The 21,876-nt window shown below is 40.4% G+C and overlaps 1 protein-coding gene across 13 annotated transcripts in view; it reads left to right on the top strand.

Moving 5' to 3' along the window:
- Positions 1–3,656: 3,656 nt before the first annotated feature.
- LOC126637487 (uncharacterized) overlaps positions 3,657–21,876 on the top strand; it is a 124,221-nt gene continuing 106,001 nt past the window's right edge. For 11 of the 13 annotated variants that reach the window (XR_007628426.1, XR_007628490.1, XR_007628487.1 and 8 more), the window contains exons 1-2: positions 17,012–17,284; positions 18,305–19,845. Coding sequence is in view for 7 of the 13 variants with exons in the window: in XM_050310991.1 (XP_050166948.1) it covers positions 19,818–19,845 (28 nt within the window). In the remaining 6 variants the exon portion in view is untranslated. Of the gene's footprint in view, positions 3,734–12,113; positions 12,303–17,011; positions 17,285–18,304; positions 19,846–21,876 lie in introns of those variants that run through there. The other 2 variants (XM_050310935.1, XM_050311052.1) reach the window with 2 other exon arrangements.

The raw sequence follows: 21,876 nt of genomic DNA, 5'->3' as shown, positions 1-21,876 counted from the left end.
AGTACTGATTTCTGATTATAGAGGTGGAATTTTTTACCTGTTATAGGAAAGGAGTTGGTCATCTTTTGATGACACATCTGGGTTCAGGGTCCAAGGAACAGAGCAAGCAAGCTTTTACTGACTTAAGAATTAAAAGTGGACTTCAGGAAAGAAATCTCTTGGAGAACTTGGCAATGGATTTTGTATATTTCTGTATGTCTGATGTAATGAGGATACAACTCCCTCCCTCTGGTTTTTTAACCCTTATAAAAGGACTGTAGTGTTTTAGTCATGAATGTAACTGAGTGTATGAGAAAGAAGATAATATCAACCTTCAATCACATTGAGTTAAGGAAAGAAGAAATAATGGTGTGCCCTCTAGGAGTTATTAAGGGTAGTTTCCATAAAAGTTAAGTAAATGAAGTCTAGGGCTCAATTAAATAACATCTTGTCTGTCTTGTGTGCCCAGGACAATACATTGTCTGCTGTGAATAGACCACCCGAGGGCTGGTCATGTGTTTTGGTAAAATCATAGTTTTGTCAAACAAAGCAAAAGACATAATTATAGCCTTTTTATATTAATAAAACTATTTTAACTATTATTGTGCATTTCCAATTAGAAATGCATTAAACAGTTACCATTAGAAACTTAAAAGTATGAAAACAGAAAAAGGCAAGAGAATTTCTTCTGTAAAAAACTCATCCTGATTTCACTCAGTAGCACCAAGAGCAACAAGGATTCCTACCTCCTTTCCTACCTCCTTTGTCTACACCTCACTTTTGTTGTTGTTGTTGTTGTTGTTTTGTTTGGGGTTTTGTTTGGTTTTGGGTTTTTTGTTTGTTTGTTTGTTTTTTGGAAGAGGGGGTGGAGGGAAAGGGAAATTGGTGACTTTATTTTTCCTTGACAAGAAAATCCTAAAAGTCACACAGTCACAGATGTGACCACAGAATAAAAATATTACTTTTGAAGGTGTAAATGGTTGCAGTATGAAATATGCGATGCCTAACCATGGGCATTATTAGTGTTATAAGATCTATATTCCTTGGATGTATGAAGTCTAGATAGCATAATTTTAAATACCTGTGAAATATAATAAATGGATGCAGATGGAGAAGGGAGTATATGCTGCTCATAGGGAGTATATGCTGTCTGTAGGGAGTTGATGGGATTCTGTGTGGTGTGGAGTGGGAAGAAGAAAACCCTTTTGAAAGATAATTTTGTTGCCTCAACAAGCCTAAACATAAAACCCCTTGAGATTTCCTTTTCTATTTATGGTTTCCATGCACAGGTATCAGTTGTTGTGTTCTGCTTAAAACTTCTATTTACCTTTCACGTTAGTTATTTTAAGGCCTGGTCCGCTTCTGGTGCTACTTTTCCTGCTAAACTTTAGTGTGAACTACAGATTAGACCTTGGAGACTGATCTCTGATCTGTAGTGCTCTGTGATACTCTGACCTTCAGTGCAATCTGCTCTTGCTAAGAAGTTGCTCTGTGTGCTGTCACCTTGATGCTGCTGCATCCTGTGGTCACCTTCTGCTGTTAGACATCTCTGGAGACTGGAGATGTTTTAAATTATACTTTGATTTCCTGGGTCTTCCCAGTACTCCTTGGTTGATGGTCTTGCCAAAATCACCTCTGCTTCACTCTGTTGCATTGCTGGGGCTCACTGTAAGTCCCTGATGAAAAGGGACTAACAAGCACCTATGCAACTCTGTTGATGTCAGGATATACAACCTTTCTTAGTCGAATGACCTAGACACCCTGCGATATGACTGAGATGCTTTTTATATCTTGTTATCTGTGTGAAATTGAAATTAATCCTGTATGAATTAGAAGAGACAGCTCTTTCTGTGCTTCTGTTGTGATTGTTTAAAGGTAAACCTATTGACCTCTGCAACACACCTATAACTGGTGCTCCCACAAGGAGGAAAATACATAGGAAACTCCATAACTTTGAGTAAAAAGATGATCTCTGTGCTTACCAACTATGCAGACTGATGCAGTTCTCACTTCTCAGGGATTATATGCGTGACCAAGTCCTGTAATACTGTCTCATTTTTAACCTTCTTGCATTTTCTCTCAGATGGCTTTGTTTTTATATTGTTGTAACATCTGAAGTCTCAGGTGGTGTCCAGCAACCCAGAATGAGAAGGGCAGTGCACAGAGCAACAAACATTTCCTAATCCCAAACATTTACAGTCCAAGGACTAGAAAAGAGGGGATAAATAAAGACCAGGAAAGCACAGAGAAAAAAAATCTCAACAGAGTAGGTATGGTACATCACTAACTCACGCTGGTACTAGATTTTCAATGTGCATTACATCAATGCAAGTTTCAGTAATATATGATTGCTATTATCGCTTTTTTCCCCATTGCTGCTTTTCTGGATTGTACCTAATGTGTGCTGGGGGATTAAAATCTTTAAGATGATGGACTGTATCTTTTTTTTTCTAACTTGTGAAGAAGTACATGGAAACTTAGGGAAATACAGGACTAGTCACTGTCTTTATTTAATTTTTGAAATATTTATCTGGATTAAATAGGACCCTTAAAGTTTGAGTGGATGACTTTATCAGAGTTAATTGTAAATGAGCTGATTACAACAGAGAGGAATTGTAAGTGAGCTGATTGCAGCAGAATATCTTGCACAGTTCAATCCTTCAGGCAAGACCTGCTGCCACAAACACCTTTATCTCCTCCCTTGCATTGTGAGGAGGGAGGAGTGAGGTTTGCAGTGACACAGAACTGTGACAGATACCTTGAGTTACAAACTTACAAAGGTCAATGAAATATAAAGGCGGTCTAGAGCATCTACAGGGTGTGCAGTATTAGCAGGTGCTGGTGGTGGACTGTGGTAGAAAGTCAAAGCTGTTTCCCTGGTACACATCGTCCCCAATTTGGGTACCCAGAGGGAAAGAGCTAGTGAGAACTGAACATCCTTCACTGTGCTTATAAGTTGCTACAAGAACGCATGTTACAATGGGGATGTGTTTCAACAACTAGGTATATACATCATAAAATATAACAAGGACAGTGTATAATAGTTGTCGTTTTGTAACCCCAGTGACTCACTGTTTCTTTCCTAAGCAGAGAAAGTCACTGGAGCCACCTTTTGTGGCTGCCTGAAAGGCACACCTTTGCAGGTCCCACCTGCTGCTCTTCACTTAGCACTTGATAAAAATCTCTCCTCTTGCTCCTCTCTCCACTAACGATGAGCCAAGAAACATCCTTCTGTCACTGCTGGTTCCGTGTGCCAGGTGGATGGACGTTGCAGGAGGTTTTCATCGTGCTGCTTATCAGCTACTTCTACTTCATGACACAAATATCTTCTCACTCTCAAAACCTCTGGGAGAAATTACCTTTAATTAGTTCATTCTGTGTAGGTTATCCAGATACACTCTTTGATAGCAGTGCTATCACATTTATTTCCCAAGTAGCAGTAATTATTATTGAAGAGAAAAATAAAAAAAAGGTTTTACAGAGTATATTTAGACCCATTTTCCCACTATTTTAGGCATGGGATGGTGGCTTAACACTGCTTTCTTTACCAGATTGTTTGTCAGACTGAGATCTGGAGAAGAGCATCATGTCCCATGGAGGAGCTGGAGAGGTTTCCAGTGCTGACGGATTTGCTCTGGCACCTGATGTGCGTGCCAGCAGCCATCTCATCGGGGGATGTGGACGTCACTGTCACCATAGAGACAGCAAGGAGGATTCGGTTTCAAAAGGTGAAGAGAAGCTGGGAATTAGGAAGGTAAGGCTGGATCTGTCTCTCAACTCGTGAAGCATTTTAAAATGATGTTATATTAAAAGGATGCCAGAGTAGAGGAATGCACTACTGCATATTTGTACACATATGTAGATATGTGCATCTAAGTATTGCTACGTATGCACATGTTTACATGAACTCTTTTGAATAGACTTGGGTGCAAAAGAACCCAATGCAGGTTTTTAAAATAGCCTGCTAATGTTCTGCTTCTGCTCCTCCAATTAATTTTTCTTTTACGGGTGGCGTAGCAAATCCTTGAGTTCTGTTTATATTCGCTTTTAAGAAGCCATAAAATACTTCCTACCTCAAAATTTTCTGTATTTCACAGAGGCTGAGTGAGCTGTGATGTGTTATAAACTAATGTTGTTCACTTCTGAAAACTTTTTGCGATCTTCTGTTACCTTTTTGTGATCTTCTGTTGTACTCTTAACAATGATAAGGATGTAAAGCAATGGTGAGTGTTAACAGGCAAGGTAGAGATCAGCCGTAACTCACTGTTTAACCATATGGGACTTTTAAAGCCTGGGTCTATACTGTGCCAGGACAGCTTACAGATCTCTCTCTGCCCACTCTTGTATCAGATAAAATCACCCCTCCTGAGGGCTTACTCCATCACTTGCAGATGGGGTAATATACTCAGTAATGCATGGACTAGTTTTAAGCTTCAATTTGCATGCTTATAATCCCCAGAAGGGTGCTGACCCCAAAAGGATGTTTCTTGTACCTTGGAAGCAATTTCACAGGTATGGCTCTGAGGGGAGTGGTGACAAGGAGAGTGGTTCATCCAGCAGAGCAACAGACGAACTGTTGAGTAATGCCATGTAAGCATTACTGCAGAAAGGGTGGTAGAAAGCTTATAGGGACTGATAAAAGACCTTGTCTGCAATGCCATGCAGTGCTAGATGCCACTGGAGAGGATGGGGCTGGGTGCATGTTTCTGATCTTGGGCCAGGGATACTCAACAGAGCCCTTGAGCTTCTCTTGTCTCTGCCCAGATCACCACAGCTCCAGCAGGAAATAGCCAGAGCACAGCAGATTTTTTAACCGTGATACACTTGTCTTGACAGCTGGAGGAAGTCTGGCATGGGAGCCAAATCTATTGGCTTTGTGTCAGCTCTGGGGTATCTTTCCTGTTTTGGGAATTCCCCGCTGGGTAGGTACCACTGCTGTTTGGATCATTCTCAGATCTCAGCCCCTGGGGCTGTCCACTCTGGGAGATGGTTTTGGCAAGGATAAGTATTTTTTGCTATTTTTAAGTCTCTTTGATTTTATAAATAGCTAAGTGACAAGTAAAATTTTGGTATTCACCCTATGGCTGAATTTTCTGCAGGGATGTTTGCATGTGTGCGTAATACCATTTGTATTTATTATTCCTACTGCTGTCGTCACTCACACGTTTTCTGAAACCAGAACAAAAGGCAGCTCCCTTTGCAGTCGGCTTATGGTCCAACTGCTGCGCAAAGGCAGTGGAGGGCACAGAGAGTGCCTGGGGGGCACAAGGAATCCTTGAGATAACATTGCTTGGGCTTCTCTTGTCAGACCTCTACAAACCATGATAATACATGTAGGCTTCATGCTAATAACTGAACTGTCTATTTACATGCAGCTGGGGTTTGCATTTTTGGGGGTACCATTGTTGGGACATGTAGCTGGCTGGCTGACTTCTGTAACAAACTGCATTTTTAACTGATTTTATCTGATGACCGCTGTAGAATCCTGTCTACCTAGATTTTAGTCATTCACCTTGACTTATGTTTTAGGAGCCTTCTAACCAAATTGATCTTTGGCATCGATATGAAAATCTGTGCTGGTGAACTTTAAGGTTTGACTCACTTTCTGGGATCAGCTTATGTCTCAGTAATGGTACACTCTCATCATTAATCATTTGATCATGCTTTTTAGGGAGAATAGAAATTGTGATTCTGTTAGATTCAGAATTCATCCAGTTCAGTTCCTTGTCTCCCATGGTGGTAATCTCCAGCTGTTTCAGAGAAAAGAAAAAGAAATCTTGCATTAGGCAGGAAGTAGATAATCTGTTATTCTCTCTAAGCTCTAAGAGAAACTTTGCTTTCTTCACAGACAACCATTTTCCAAGAACCTGATTACCAATTAAGATTATTACAAAGCCACGTGTTAAGAAAGGAGTTGCATACCAACATTATCTAGGGCATCTGATCCAAAAGGTTGGATCCAAAAGTGACCAAAGCTACTTCTGGGTGACAGCAGAAGAAGAAGGACTGGACATAAAGATAAGCTTGATGTCCAGCCTAGAGCCCTGAGCTTGGTATATTCGATCAGTTGCTCCTTGACTAGAGGGGCTAATTAGACACTGCTGTGGTTGCTCATCCCCTACAATCTGCTCTTGCCATACCATGTGTAGGCTTTATCTGCCAGTGGGAGAGCTGAAAACAATACCTCTTCTAATAGGCACCACCTTTTTTCCCCTGCTCTTGTTAGTGGTGCAAGTAATATAATTCCTCTGCTACATATAATTACCTCTCCTATAACATTTCTCACTTGACAGCATGTGTGGTCAAGACCTTCATCTGGAAATTATATAGTAACAACATATTTTTTCTTACTTCCTACAGCAGAAATATTTATATGTACCAGGTTTATGCCGTAGTCTTACGAGATGATACAAGAAGTAAAGCAACAGCAGCTATCTTGTTTGTGGTATTATTCTGCAATATTGTCACTTCTTCATAAGATTTCCTGAGGTTTTCTTTAGCTCAGGCTGTTATGACTGGCTACAGTTGTGTTTTTGCTTTGAGGATGAGGGAGTACTTGTCTGCCATCATGCCACTGGGTTTGTTGGCATGTAGTTAATTTACCAATTTGTGCTGAAAAGGTAAGCCAAAGACAATGTGATAGGGATGCTGGGCATGATTTCAGAATATAGAAATGTTTACTCACTGTCAGCATCTAAGGTGATCATAGTGATTATTGCCCAAAATTAGATATCATTTTCTTTCTACCCACTTCCGTACTATAGGTTAGACGCTTGGATTTTTCCTGTTGCCTCTGAGTTCAATTCTTCAAGTGTCACTTAAGATATTTACAAGACTGTTTATTTTCAGCTATGCTTGCTCTGTAAGAGAATGCAAGAGACAAAATAACTGTTCTGAGTGCTTGGTGTTATTGTGAGGGTATACAATCTCCTTTTACATGAATCAGTGGACTTCGGGGAGTGTTTCCAAGTGTGTCTAAACCCCGCTGTGTGTTGGCCTTTCTCTCAGATTGGGTCCCAGCCAGCAAGGATAAATTTGCAGGCAATCCAGCCAGGATTTTTCCATGTGATAAAGAGAAAACGATGAGGAACTCTAAGCTCTGAACAGATGACTCAGTGCCTCTGGTGCTGAGTTAGACCTATCACTGTACCCATTGCAGAGACACGCAGTCCACACCCAATTTCATCCTCTGCCCACACACAAAATGTGTCATCTATCTGTGCATGACTGGAGTGCTCATATCAGACACATTTACCTGCCAAAATTGTGGGAACAGTCCTAAAAGGTTATTATCTGCTTCCAGCTCTTCAAATATTTCTCTCCTCTCTGATCATTCTGTCCCCTCTTTGAAGGTGTTACATCGTCTAGGCGGTCCACTCGTGCACATGGGTCTGTGTGGGAGAACTGTATTTGAAAGTCATTTGTGTGTCACGTCAGTCTAAGGAAACTTGAGCGAGCAACCCAGTAACCTAAAACAATGTATGGAATAGAAAGGGATCATCTTGCTTATTTTGGATATAAATATTTTCTCTTAATGCCAAGTATTCCATGAAAAGATTATTTTGGATTAGTGTAATTGATAAAGGAGTATGGTCTTTGTTTCCAGGAATAGCAGAGGACTAACATGTAAATGTATCTGGCATCCATATGCAAGTTATGCTAGAATAAGTACAATTTTATGAAACTCATTCACATTCACCACACTGTGTAAGAGAGGCTGTGATATCATCAAATACGAAAAAGTGACTTTCTAAACTAAAGGTATGTGAACATGTGTATCTTATGGTTTTATATTAAACTTACAAATACATAGGAGATGTAGCCTTCCATGGCCTTGGTCAAGACTTTAGCATGTGCTTGTGTGTATCTCTCAGATTAGTAACCCTAAGAAGGGTTCTTTTTTTTTTTTTTTTTTGATAGTATGAGGCCCCCAAGCCATCTTTCAGAGCACAGGGTATCCAGAGTTTCCTTAGGCAAAATATAGCGAGCGTTTGTCTCAAAGCAAAGATGGAACCTGAGGCATGGTTATGAGAAGGCGGTTTCTAAGCTACCCTCGCTAGAAGAGAAAGAGGAGATGTGATCTCCCATCTGGGAAGAGTTGTTCTAGGTGTTGCTGACAGAGCAATTGCTTTCTAATGTTAAACAGCCTGGAGCTGAAGAAAAGGGAGATTTCTTCTGTGGATCTGGGAAAATAAAGGAATAGAAACGGAAAAAATCAGTTTCCTTATTCTCCTTTACCCCTCAGAGGACTAGAGGATCAATGCCTTCTGAGGAAGGGATACATGGAGGCATTGTATAAGACCAAGATTTAGAGCAGCTGTTAAATTTCTCTTGGTTCACTTTCCTTTGTCTATCAGTCCCACGAATTCCCAAAGTAAACTGAAACCAGAAGATTTGAGAGTCCTACTTCTGAACCTACTCATGGCTGATTCACATCCTGCTTACCTGGCATTGCACAAATGATCCAGAGAAAACAGCATGATGTGACTGCTCTGTGGTAATTTAAATGAGAAGGATGGTTGCTGGCATGCATTTCTCAATATGTGGTACAGTAAAATACTTTTTTTTCAAAACTGCCAGCAAAGGCCATTGCAGAACAAAGAAGGCACAGGCATTAATCTGGGATAATGATGGACAAGAGGTGGCAGGAGGATCTGAGAAGATTTGAGTCTTCTAACGTGTGACAATTTTTACTGGAAAACCAGGAGCACGGGTTTGACTAGTTCCCAAATGAGTCAATTTTTTGGCTAGTATTTAAGAAACAGCTTACAGTATTAATGGCAGCAATACAAAGGAAAGAGAAAGATATTTATCATTCATTTTCACTTTGCCTTTAGTTAACTTTTACATATAAAAATATTTAAATACAACAGTGTAGACACACATCACTCTGTGTTGTTAGTCTCTTACTTGAAATACTATTACATAGGAACAGGAACAAGTAGAAGCGAAGTGTTTATTCTGCAAGTGACAAGTGGCCTTCCTCAAGGGTTTGTGTTTGCACCAGTGCTGTTAAACACTTCTATCGACAACATGAACAATGGGATTGAGGGCACACTCAGCAAGTTTGCCAACTGCACCAAACTCTGTGGTGTGGGTGACATGCTGGAGGGAAGGGATGCCATCCAGAGCGACCTTGACTTGAAAAGCTTGAGAGATGGCCCTGTGCAAACCTCATGAAGCTCAACAAGGCTGAGTACAAGGTCCTACAGGTGCATTGGGACAATCCCAAGCACAAATACGGGCTGGGCAAAAAATGCACTGAGAGCAGCCCTGAGAAGGACTTAGACGTGTTGCTGGCAAGAAGCTCAAACATGACTGAACAATGTGTTTTCACAGCCCAGAAGACCAACAGCATCCTAGGCTGAATCAAAAGAAGTGTGACCAGCCAGTCAAGGGAGGTGATTCTGCCCCTCTATTCAGCTCTCATGACACCTAACCTGGTTACAGCTTCCAGTTCTGGGCCCCCCAGTATAAGAAGGAACCTGTTGGAGTGAGTCCAGATGAGGTCCATGAAGATGATCAGAGGGCTGGAGCACCTCTCCTACGAAGACAGGCTGAGAGCATTGGAGTTATTCAGCCTGGAGAAGAGAAGGGGCTGGGGAGACCTTAGAGCAGCCTTCCAGTTCCTGAAGAGACCCACAGGAGAGTTGGAAGGCACTTTTTACAAAGCAGTTGTGGTGATAGGAAAAGAGGAAATGGCTTTAAATTGAAAGAAGGTGAGTTTAGATTAGATATCAGAAATAAGTTATTTACTGAGATTGAGGTGAGGCACTGGAACATGTTTCCCAGAGTAGTTGTGGATACTCCATCACTGAGAGTGTTCAAGGCCATGGTTGGATGGGGTTTTGAGCAATCTGATCTAATGGAAGGTATCCCTGCCCTGCAGTGGGGATGGAACTAGATAATCTTTAAGGTGCCTTCCAACCCAAAACATTCTATAATTTTTTGAAATCCAAACAGAGGTTTAACTCAACACAGTGTTGTGGGATGATCACTACTAGCAGCCTGTGATGTTTGGGGTTTGAAGTACACTCTCTTGAATGTAAAAATTGCTGGGAGAAACTGCATTTCAAAAAAAAAAAAGTCAAAAAGTTTTCCCCACAAATCAGAGACTTATCCTTTATGAGTATACAATGATGTAACTCTACTGAAAAGTGTGGGTAACAGCCTATGGAGGCTGAAGGCCTGGCACAAAGACCCCTTTCAACATTCACTGCTTTTCTTCCTGTCACCTACAACTGCTTCACGTAAGAACATGCAAATTTACTGCTGATACAAAGCCTTATCTGATTGGGTTTCATATGGCCTCCCTTTTTATATCCATGATCGTGCAACATGTTTCACACCCACACATGATTTCTCAATTTCCTTCACTGCCCCTTTCAAGTATCCATACGTTGTATAAAGCAGCTGCTTGTGTTTAGTAACTTTCTGCACCTGTAGTGCTGTTGGTCCAGGACACTGAAGTAGATTTTCCTCACTTGGGCATGCTGAGATACAAACTGTGCCCCTAGGCTCAATGCTGGAAAGTATTCAGTGTGCTCAGTATATGCAGCAGCATGATTTGCAGATGGTGTGAAGGAAACTGCTCTCAAGGCATCTTGTCAGCGTCAAGCCTGAACATTCATGGTCCAACCTGAAGCAAATTCTTTGACACCATGATATGAAACCAGCTTGTCCCTGTTGCCTGTGTGCCAAAGGAAGCTGCTTCTTAGTTGATGAATAGGGTATGAAGTGTAAACTTCACATTGAGACTCATGTAATTACCTTGCATATTTCAGGAGAAGGGAGACTGTATGTTCCTGGTCAGCTTGCACCCAGATGGGAGCTTATAGGTTGAGATTTTTTTTGAAGGATACCAGACAGGCTCTCTCTTCACTGTAACTAAAGCAAAGGTTTTATCTTGCTGAAACTCTTTAGGTTACTTCACTTCTCACCCCAAATTTAATTTCCAAAAATGCTTTTCCTCCAGCACAGGAAACCAATGACTCCAGCAGTTGGGCTCATGAGCAAGACAGATCTTGTGCCAGGCCAATTATGCTGGGGCAAAACTTCCCTTTTCTTTCCTGCACCTTTTCCTTGCAGTGTCAAAGCAGGTTGTCCTCCAGGGAATGACTTTAGTGCAAGGATGCATTTCCAGTGGCTTTTTCAAGATCTAGTCTCTTCAGGCATGACAGACTCTAAGGGTTTGAAAGAAGTCCCCCAGTCTGGATAGCTTGACCTAGACTTTCCCAATTTGTATACCCATGCTATCCACCAATATTAGCAGTTAAGCTTGGAGACATGTCCAGAATTACACAATGAACCTGAATAAAAGCCAAGAAGTGAATTTGGTCCAAGTAGAATATCTTGATTCCTGAAATGTACCTCCCTCCTGTGATTTTTCTCCTTGGGAAAGGGAAGGGAGGAAAAACAAAACATTAGTGCTCTTAACACACTGGATGTCTGTATATGCTTTGTTGTGGGATACATGGGGTAGTGAATCTGGATCCATCTTTTTTTTAAGGTGAACCCATCTTTGAACTCATTATTAAAGACTACAAAGTGGTTATAACTCTTGTAAGACAACAAAACAACTTTTTGAAAAGTATTATACCTACTGTTTTTGCTGACGGGATGACCAAGAAGACTTTTGTTTCTGATCTGTCCTGTTGTTTTTCTGTACTGCTGTTATTGTAAATGTCTGATGAAAAAAGGAGCTTTTCTGTATTGTTGTTATTGTAAATGTCTGACGGAAAAAAGGAGTCAATACCGTGAAGTGTCGTTGTTAGCATCATAAAACCATCCATGATCTTAAAGACTTGACATACTTTCCTTCCAAGCAAAAGTATGGACTTCAGAATCTCTAGCCAAATATCATAGATGGGTCTGGTTTATTAGCATTTAGGTCAGGATAAAGTGCTAGGGAGCTTATAGTGTGCTACTGAGTGCCAGTACTAGTATGATATTTATTACTGTCTCAAAGAAGTTGTCATGGTTCAGTACAAGGGAAATAAGTAAGCCCTCAACGTTCAAGGCAAGCTTTAATGTCTAGTTTTCCTTATTCACTGGTTTTGACTGGGGTAGACTTAATTTTCTTCACAGTGGCTAGTATAGGGCTATGTTTTGGATTTGTGCTGAACACAGTGATGATAATATAGAGATGATTTTGTTACTGCTGAGAGGTGTTTGCATAGAGCAAAGGCCTTTTCTGCTTTTTGTGCTGCCATGTTGGCAAGGAGACTGAGGATGCATGGGAAGTTGAGAGGAGACACAGCCAGGACTGCTGACCCCAGCTGACCAATGGGATATTCCATACCATAGGACATCATGCTCAGAATGTAAGGCTGGGGGGAAGAAGGAGAATGGGGGGGATGTTTGGAGTGATTGCATTTGTCCTTTCAAGTGACCATTACGTGTGATGAGCCTTGCTCTCCTGGAGTTGGCTGAACACCTTTCTGCCCATGGAAAGCAGCGAACTTCTTTTTGCTTTGCTTGCATGTGCAGCTTTTGCTTTGCCTATTAAACTGTCTTTATCTCAACCCATGAGTTTTCTGGCTTTTAGCCTTCCAATTCTCTCCCTGATCCTACTGGTGGGCAAGTGAGTGAGCAGCTGTGTGGGGCTTGGCTGCTGGCTGGGGTTAAAGCATGACACCTTATTATTCACATAAACTGACATTCATAAGCTGTTCATCTGATGCAGTTAAGTGGCTGAAGGAATTGTGTATGGCCAGAAAGTTAGAGAATGGGCTCCATGTTAAATTCAGCCCATAGTCCTGCAGTCATGCTATTGCAGAAGACCTTTGGGATCTCACAGAGTCCTGCTGGATTTTGCTAAAGTAGTGGCTTGCCCACACACAACTTACTGCAGTATAAACTCCTGTGATCATCTTTGTTTTGTTTTCTGTGATCTTGAATAACTGAAACACCCCATAACCAGTTGGAAGAATGGGTGTGAAAGATCCGTCAGCTACACTCCTTCAACAGATTTCCTAATCCAGCTCTCCATTGCTCTGGAAGCATCTCCGAAACCTCTTGAAGGACAAGATTTTACATTCTGAATTCAGATATTAGAAAAGGGGGGAAGGAGGGAAGGGAAGGGAAAAAAGGGAAAAAAAGGAAAAAAGACAAGGAAATTTTTTAGACATCCTTTATGAATCTTAAGAAAGAACAAGGGAGACACCTTGCTTTTTCAGCTTAAAGATTACCTTCATCGAAGTGGAAAGGGTTAAAAGTAACTATCTAAGGGCTCAAACTTAACCTATGAGCATATCAATAACTTCAAAATCAAATGTCCTTCCTTTGTGATTCATGAGTCAAAAATGAAAAAGAATTAATCCACCTATTCTGAGACAAAGAGCCTCTTGTAATACAATTTCCACTTGTAACATGCTAAGTGTTAACTAGGAGGAGCACATCAGTGAGCCAGGGCTTGAAAGGGGCATTTTAATCACTATATTTTGCATTTTAGTACTACCACCTTTATATGAGGTCTCAGGTACAGAGGGAAAACATGGGTTTTGGTCAGATGGAATGAAATGGAAGATCTGCTGAAGATTTCTTCCAAGTTCTGATTTGATGAGGTGTGGTGGCATTGTGCAGAAACACCCACTCACCTGCATGTAGATCACGGCTGTGTTAACCCTTCCAACGGTCTTATGAAGTCTGAGGGATAGATTAAATCTACAACAGTTTAACATGACCTTATACAAATTGTCATTTAGTTTTGGTGTTAACAGTTTAGGAAGTGAATTCTCTTTAAAGAGAAGGAAGTAAACCAGAGATATTTATTTTAATATTTTCAGCTATCATGAGAAAAACCCACAAGAAAATGTTGCCTAAAATAAACATGCTATATAAGTATTGCTTGTTCATCATTGTCCAACCTATCCTCTGTGTTAGTATTGGTGCTTCACAAAGGTCACTTCTGCAGTTTCTACCAGCTTCTATGGATATTCTGAGGTTTCTAGTTGTCCCTACTTTTAGAATGGGACTTGTGTAGTACTGACAGCATGCTCTAAAGTTTTTCAGACTCAGTAGTAGTCTTCTCATTGATTCCAGTGGGCTCCATACTTTATTTGACTGCTGCACAGCACCATATAAGCTGTGCTGGGACCATCTTCCTTGGCAAAATCAGTCTGATCTAAAAAGTTGCTACTCATTAATAGCTGGAATTTAATACTGCTCCACTGAGCAACCTGTGACACCCATTGTGGTATGTAGTAAACCTGCTATTTAGGGTAGGAAAACATCATGTTGAAATTTCTGTGGGAAAAGAGCTTAGCATTTGAGGTATTTTATGTACATTTCAGTGCTTTTAGTTTTTAGAGTGTGACTGATCAGCAAGTAAGTATCTGAAACTGCTTTCATCTTCAGCAAATGAGAAATAGTTCTCTCAAGTCAGGGAAATTATACCAACCTGAAACCACTGAAGAGATATTAGAATGAGCTGCTTAAGTCCTTTATTTGGTATTTGAGGAAGGGAGGGAGGAAGGAAGGATGTGGGGTCAGAAAAAATGAAGTGCAATCACGTCTTTTTAGTTCTGTAGAAATTTTCACACATTCTCGTACTACAAATGTTCTCAGTTGGATGTGAGTTTATGAATTTATCTGCTGCATTCAATAAAGTAATTCATGTGAAAATAAAATGTCTGCATAAATGGTTTTCAGGATTGAGACCTATAAATTACAGATCTCTTTCTCATTTAATGTCTTCCACTTAATATATAATATGTTTTTAAATTCTAATAATTGTCTAAACCAAACCCTAACTAGGCAATCAATGAACCAGTAGACTTAAATGTAGAACATGTAGTATCTTACGTGAGTAAATTACATGCTTTAAACCTTTTTCTGAAGTAGTGAAAAATGCAGTATTAAAAGCTATTTTTAGATTGGATGTGACCCAAACTAGTAAAAACCAAGAAATCCAAATGTCACTCATTCTCCTAACAAAACAAGTGATGGTGAGAAAACAACTTCTTCTGGCTCAGTGTACCTACTTCTCGAGTGAAAGTGGCTCTTCCAAGATGAGCTATCAAAATGTTAGCATGCCTCTGAAACCTCAAAAAAACTTTCAATTACCCTGTGTGGAAAGGAAAATTCATCCCCTTTTAACTTCCAGACTGTCCAAGTCCAAAACTGAACAACTAGCTGTAGGGCAGCAGGTTGCACCCAAGTGGGTGAGAAACAAACAGGGCTTCCCCACTGTTCTCCCAGGCATTGGACAGGTGAGAAGGGTGAGAAGACACATTATGTGTGGACATCCTCTCTGGAGACAGGCTGGACTGCTGGACATGGTAGTATGTCTCCTTCCTGGTTCCAAATCCTCAAGTCTTTGATGCATGATACCTCAGTGAAGTTTGGGGTTTTGTGTGTGTGTTTTTTTAATGTGCTTTTGTTTATTTTGGTTTTTTATGTGGTTTTGATTGGTTTTGTTTGGGTTTATTTGTTTTTGGTTTTCCATTTGCTTGTTTTTTCTTTTTAATTAGCTGTACCTATTGCAATAAGGAATTGGTAGTACATTCTGTTCTAGGTCTCACATTGCCAATCAGTGCAGTTTTTCACTTTGTTCTGCTGATGGAGGAACATATATATTTTCAGATTCTTAGTTTGTGTGGCTGACAGTAAACTTTAATGCTGTTATGAGGGTCTAGTTTCAGAATATACTCTCTCTAGTGGGAAAGCTCACTTAAGGATAATCTTTTTCCTTGATGAAGTTTGTTGTGCCCTAGTTGTGGTGGCACAGCTGTGTGCAGGACCAATGAAACAGTTCAAGGTAAATAATAAAAAAGGAAAGTGTTTTGGGGACAGGTATTTTTACCCTGGCTTAGATCTACAGTAATATCAGCCCAGTGAGACAGCAGTGAAGCTGCAGCCCAGGGACAGGAATGAACGGCTGGAGAGAAGAAGGAGGCAGAGGGCAGAAACTTATTAAGCTATGTCACCAAGGAGAACCTGTCATGGGATTGCTGTTGACTCTTCTACTCTATCAGAGAAAGTCATGCAGAGACTGTCTCAGTTTTACTCCATTGGTTAGAAACCAGTTTGGGCCTATTGGACCTACTGTTTATCCCAAAATGCAGGAATTCGGAAGAAGTCATGTTTGAATATTCTTTGCTTGCTCAAAGTCCTGAAGTAGCTGGTTTTTACATGTAATAAATGAAACATCGCTAGCATTTATTTCAAGAATTGAAATCTTGGAGTCAGAATTCCAATTGCTAATTTTCTGGCTGGAACAAAGAAACTTCACACCTAGCCGTGCTGGCTGAGGATACCCAAGTTTAAAATACGCCAGGCACAATTTTCCTACTGTTATTGACTGAAAACTAATGGAAACCACTGCAGACTTCAGACTGGGTGTGTCTGTGTCCTATCAGCTAACTAGATCTTAAAAACCAAGCTGCAACTCTGTTTACTTATTAATAAAAATATGTCTTTATAGAATTGCCATTTCTAATTAGCAGTATGTAAACAGTGCCGTTAATTCTGTGTCTATTTTGTGTCATTTTCTCAGTTAGAAACACCATTACCTCAGTTTCCCTCCATTTGTACTTGGTGGTTGTGTCTCGTTTACGAGTACCTGACAGAGGGATGCACTCACTGGGTTGAATATATTGATGTATATGTACAGTCAGTGTCAGCTGGCATACAGAGTGCTATAAGGAGGAGTAATGTATGAACAAGTAGCCTATGTTGTTTCGTGCTGACACGTATATGACACTAATCCAGAAACTCATGCCAGAGGCAAGTGAAACCACTAGAGGTATTCCTTCTGGGACTGCTCATATGGTGTGATTTCTGTCTCTATGACTGAAAGAAAAGTCTACTGATCAGTAACAGTATTGATATCTGAAGTGGTATATATGTAATAAGAACATCTTTTACAAGATGCATTTTCTTGTATTTTCCAGTGTATCCTTGCTTATATTCTTGCTTAATTCAGAGAGGAGATCCTTTACTATTACATTTTTATAAATATATTTGAAATTTTGATCTGTGACTAACAAAAAACAAAACTGAATTTTTCCTAGTGCAGGTCACCTGAGCTATTTGCAGGGAAACGTTCTCAGAAAACAATTCTCCAGTAATTGTAGGCTGATTCCACAAAGGGATTCCCTAATTTCTGACTGTTTTGTTTTTCTTTGCAGTAGTAGTAGAAACCAGAAAATGAATGGTAGAAGTTAATGAGGAAGTGCTAAAATCTATGGCTAGTAAAAAGTGAAGTCACAAAATTACTTACTCCCTGAAAATAAATTAGGGAAGAAACTCTAAGACACTTTTTAGAAGAAGTTGGGGCTGTTGTCACAAATATTTACTGATGGTAAGTATTTTCTACTTAGATTTTTTTATTTACCTTTGCAAATGATGACTCCATAGATACTCCAGTGTTGTCTTTGCACAAGAAAAATTATTCACTAGTTTTGTCTCTAAAGTATATATATATATATATACACACTAGGATTTCATGTACAGCTCAGTGCCTTTACCAAACATTCTGCTGTAATGTGAAGGCCATGTTATTTAAGAATTACAAGGTACAGGACTTTCTGTAATGGAAAGAACCTTTTTTTTTTTTTTTTTTTTGCTGGTTAAGAACTGGGATGTGATTGGGAAGGGAAAAGCAAGGACAGTGACAGTGCTGAGGTTCCTGGTACCATGATGTTGCAACCAGAGGGATCTGTAGAAATTCACCATGACTGCTAGGGTCTTGGAGGTAATGAGGAACATTATTGTGCTTGTTTTGCAAGAGGAAAACTGGAGAAAAAGAGATTTAGGCTTGACAATGACCAGGAGGAGCATGACTTTCTTACTATGCTCAGTTCCCCAGTCCTGCTGCCTGCTACCATCTTGATCTGAGCTGTTTCCAAGCTTTACAGTGGGCAGCTGTGCAAAAAGACCAAACCAAACCAAACCAAACCAAAAACCTGGCAAGAAAGAGTGGGAGTTTGTCATCCCATCCTGGAAAGCCTTTTGTCCAGGCTGGGGCTGTTTTTGCTCCTCTCTCAGTACTGTCAGGTGATCACGAAAAATTTCAGTACTATCCAACATGAGCCCCGTGATTTCATCAGGTGATGATCATCCGTAAGCCAGGCTCTGAAGCAGCATGGTGAGAGTTTGTGTGTGGTGCTTTCCATTTGGTGGGAAGTGGGAATATTGGAATGGTGGCACAGCAACTAAAATTTGGTATTTTATCCAATCCACAGGTATTGCCGGGATTACATGGTGTACTAGTTTTGGCTGAGATTAAATTTTGTCTTAAGAACTTTTATGGGGCTATGTTTTGGGTTTGTGGTAAAAGGCCATTGGAAGTGATTCTATCCCTCTATTCCACTCTCATAAGACTTCACCTGGAGTGCTGCATCCAGCTCTGGAACCCTCAGCACAGAAAGGACACTGGCCTGTTGGAGCAAGTCCAGAGGAGGGTCACCAGGATGATTAGGCCAATGGAGCACCTCTCCTACAAAGAAAGGCTATGAGAATTGAGTTTGTTCAGCCTGGAAAAGAGAAGGCTTTGGGATGTTCCATCTGCAACCCTCCAGTACCTGAGGGGACCCTAGAAGAAAGATGGAGAGAGACTATTTACAAGGGCATGTAAATTTTACATTTACGGGACAAGGGGGAATAGCTTTAAGCTGAAGGAGAGTAGGTTTAGATTAGATATTAATAAGAAATTCTTTACTGTGAAGGTGGTGAGGCACTGAAACAAGTTACCCAAAGAAGCTGTAGATGCCCCATCCCTGCAAGAGTTCAAGACCAGATTGGATGGGGCTCTGAGTAACCTGGTCTAGGGAAAGTGTCCTTGCCCATGGCAAGGGGATTGAATCTAGAGGATCTTTAAGGATCCTTACAACACGAAACATTCTATGATTCCAAACTGTCTGTATATGAGTTTTTACACTTTTACCCTTCTGATTCTCTTCCATATTCCACTGGAAGGGAGGGTGAGTGAGCAGCTGAGTGATGCTTGGCTGCCTACTGAGGTTTATCAATAGAAAAATCATGTATCTATTTTTGCAGGCACACAGAAAAAGGCTAGGGACATCACAACCTATCAAGGGAAGTAATTGAATGTGATCTTAATTTTGAACGTGTGAACAATCTTTATACAGGCATATTTCCAGTAAGCTCCTTACTTTTTAAATTAAAAAAAAAAAAAAAAGAAAAAAAGAAATAAAAAGAGAAGGTATAGAATGAATCTGAGGTTATTTTGAAGGGCCTGCTCCCAAAATTGATAATGAAAGAAGGATAAGCACAGTGCTTGTGGCTTCAAAGGTCAGTCCTGATGAATTTAAGTGACTGATGGATTCTCTGCACTGGAGGTGCAATTTTCCCCTGAAGAAATACTTCTTAAAGACCAGTGCTGGCTACCTGGTATTTATGAGAAAGTCCAAAGGGAATTAAAAGCATGTTGTTAGGGTTATCATTTACTCAGTGGTTTCTGCCAATATCGTAGCAGAGAGATCCCACAGCTCTGCTTCTTAGCATGTGATAAATTGTGTACCAGGTGAAGGTGAGAAAGGAGTGAGGGCAGCCCCCATGATGACAGACTGTTGCTTTGCTACTCCTGCTATGAACCTGGTATTTCTCCGCCAGCAATCACCAACACCTTAGCTGTGCCTGGCATTGCTTTCCCTGGCCGGTGATAATGTGCCTTTGCATTTGGGTGTACTTTAAGGATATGCTGGGTACATCGTTACAAACAGGACATTTTTTTCCCTCTGCATGCCAGCATGGTGAAAACAGTATATTTTATGGGTACATTTGCAAGAACCTTATTGTATACTGTCTCCTCATGCAGTCCAAGTGATTTCTAGAAGCTGATACGGCATAAAATATTCACTACTGTGACAAAGATGCACTTGAACATGCTCCAGTGGAAAGGTGTGTTCTTTTTATCTCTTCTGGGTGTGGGACTGGTAGTGTGAGCTTGTTAATGGAGTTGTGGCCCTGAGAGTTCATCTCTCCAATTCTTCCATTTTTGCACTAAAAATAGATTACTTTCACTACAGAAAGTTATTATATTTATCTTGTCTACTTAATCTAGCATCCTTAGTTTTTCCTCTAGTAGAAAATAAAGCATGATTGGGCAAAAAAAAATTAAAAAATGGTGATCGTATCCAATTTAAGAACTTTGAAGTCATAGTTTCACTTTGCCATTTTCTACAAAAGTACTTAAAAATAACTGGAGTCCATCCCTAAATCATGCAAAACACATCAACTGGATATAAAATAAAATATCTGGTGGGATCTCAAATATCTTTTATGTTGTGTTTTGATTGATGGAAAAATCATGTACTTTGTTTCTACTGTACTCTTTCAGGAATGCAAGCTAGTTTAATGCTAATGATTCAGCAGTTATCCAACTAAAGAAAATAGGCTGGTGAGGTTAAGTAAGGCCACAGTCAACATCAGTTAATGCGGTGTTGAATGTGTTGCCTGTTTGGTATTATAAAGAATAATGAAAAAATGACGTCTAGCACCTTCATTTAAAAAACACACCAAAGTGTCCCCCACCCAAGCAAACCAACAAAAAAAAATCCCAGAAAACCCAAATAAAAGGAAGTTCCTGAACTCTAAGGAAATCACTGTTTAGGCACTAATGTTACTGGTGTCTCCTCTGAACTCATTGTTTATCTATCTTACTTGATGATCTCAGAGGTCTTTTCTAATCTAATTGGTTCTGTGATTCTGTGAGCTTTGTCTTTGCTGTCCTTATTTGGTCAACCACCTTCTTTAGGACAAAACTCCAAGTTTTTCCACTAATGTTTAGATTCCTTTGACTATTGCATCTTTGAGAGTCCTTACCGCTGCATCTTTGGGTCCTCTCCAACGAGCAGATGTTGACCACAGATGAAAATGTTGAATTTACAGCTTATGTCTTGATAAATTCTCTTCGGCTGACAGTTTCTTGGGATTGTCCTTTGAAAAGGGAAGGAACCCCTTCAAGCTTTTATTGCCTTTAACTCATATGGGTGGTTAATTTTGCTGCTCTTGTTTGAGTTGTAACAAGGAATATGCCATGCCATTGGGTTTGAAATTAGTTACCTGTTCCATTCAGTGGATGTACAGTTCCAGTAGCTGCAAAAGTAATGCAGATACTACCTTGTCCTGGAAGCTCATCCCTGATTTTGGAATTGGGATTCTGGGGTTGTTTTCTGAGACACAATGACTAGATGCATGACCTGAGCCTACCTGCATGGTCTTGCTGGCACTATCACATAGTGCCATGGAGCAGAGAGCATGTTTTTTGTGGCAGACATGGGCTATGGTTCAGGGGCTGTTTGGGCAGGGCTGGATGTAGGAAGAGTGGGAACTGCTGGAATTGCAGCCCCCAGTATTGCCTCAATGGCCTTGGCACCACAAGAAGGGCACCAAAATTGAGGAGTGATGGCAAAGGTCAGCAGGCTCTCAGCATCAGCAAAGCCTGAGCAAAAGCTCAGGCCTTCATTCATTACCGAGAAACTAGAGCAACAATGCAGCCTTTTTCCATGGAATATCTGTGGCCCTGCCCACTGTCCATTGTATTGATTTCAATGAAATTTAAGCACGTACTCAGAATTAGGCACTTCTTTGCTTGGTGCCCTCAGGAGAAAGGGTTTCCTCAACTGGGGCCAAACATGTACTTTGTACAGGGCATCTTCTGACCCAGAAGGTCAGCGAGAGCTTCTGAGTGACTCTGAAGGGATATTTTTAATTGTTCAAAGTCTTGTTTTGTTTTCAGGCTCAGCAAAATAATCTGAATGTATGTTTGTGTAAATGCATAAGGGAAAAGCTGGCAAAGGAAGAAACTTGCTATTCATTGTTATTCAGGTGCTGCAACTGCAGAGTCAGACTGAGTTTTGCCATTGATTTCAGTGAATGCAGGGGCAACCTGTTTGGCTGTTTTGAATGAATAAGTTTTATTCCCATATA

This window comes from Myiozetetes cayanensis, unplaced genomic scaffold (genome assembly GCF_022539395.1).
Source record: "Myiozetetes cayanensis isolate MyiCay16 unplaced genomic scaffold, myiCay2020 scf1, whole genome shotgun sequence".
NCBI lineage: Eukaryota > Metazoa > Chordata > Aves > Passeriformes > Tyrannidae > Myiozetetes > Myiozetetes cayanensis.
This window is presented reverse-complemented; position numbering and strand designations above follow the sequence as displayed.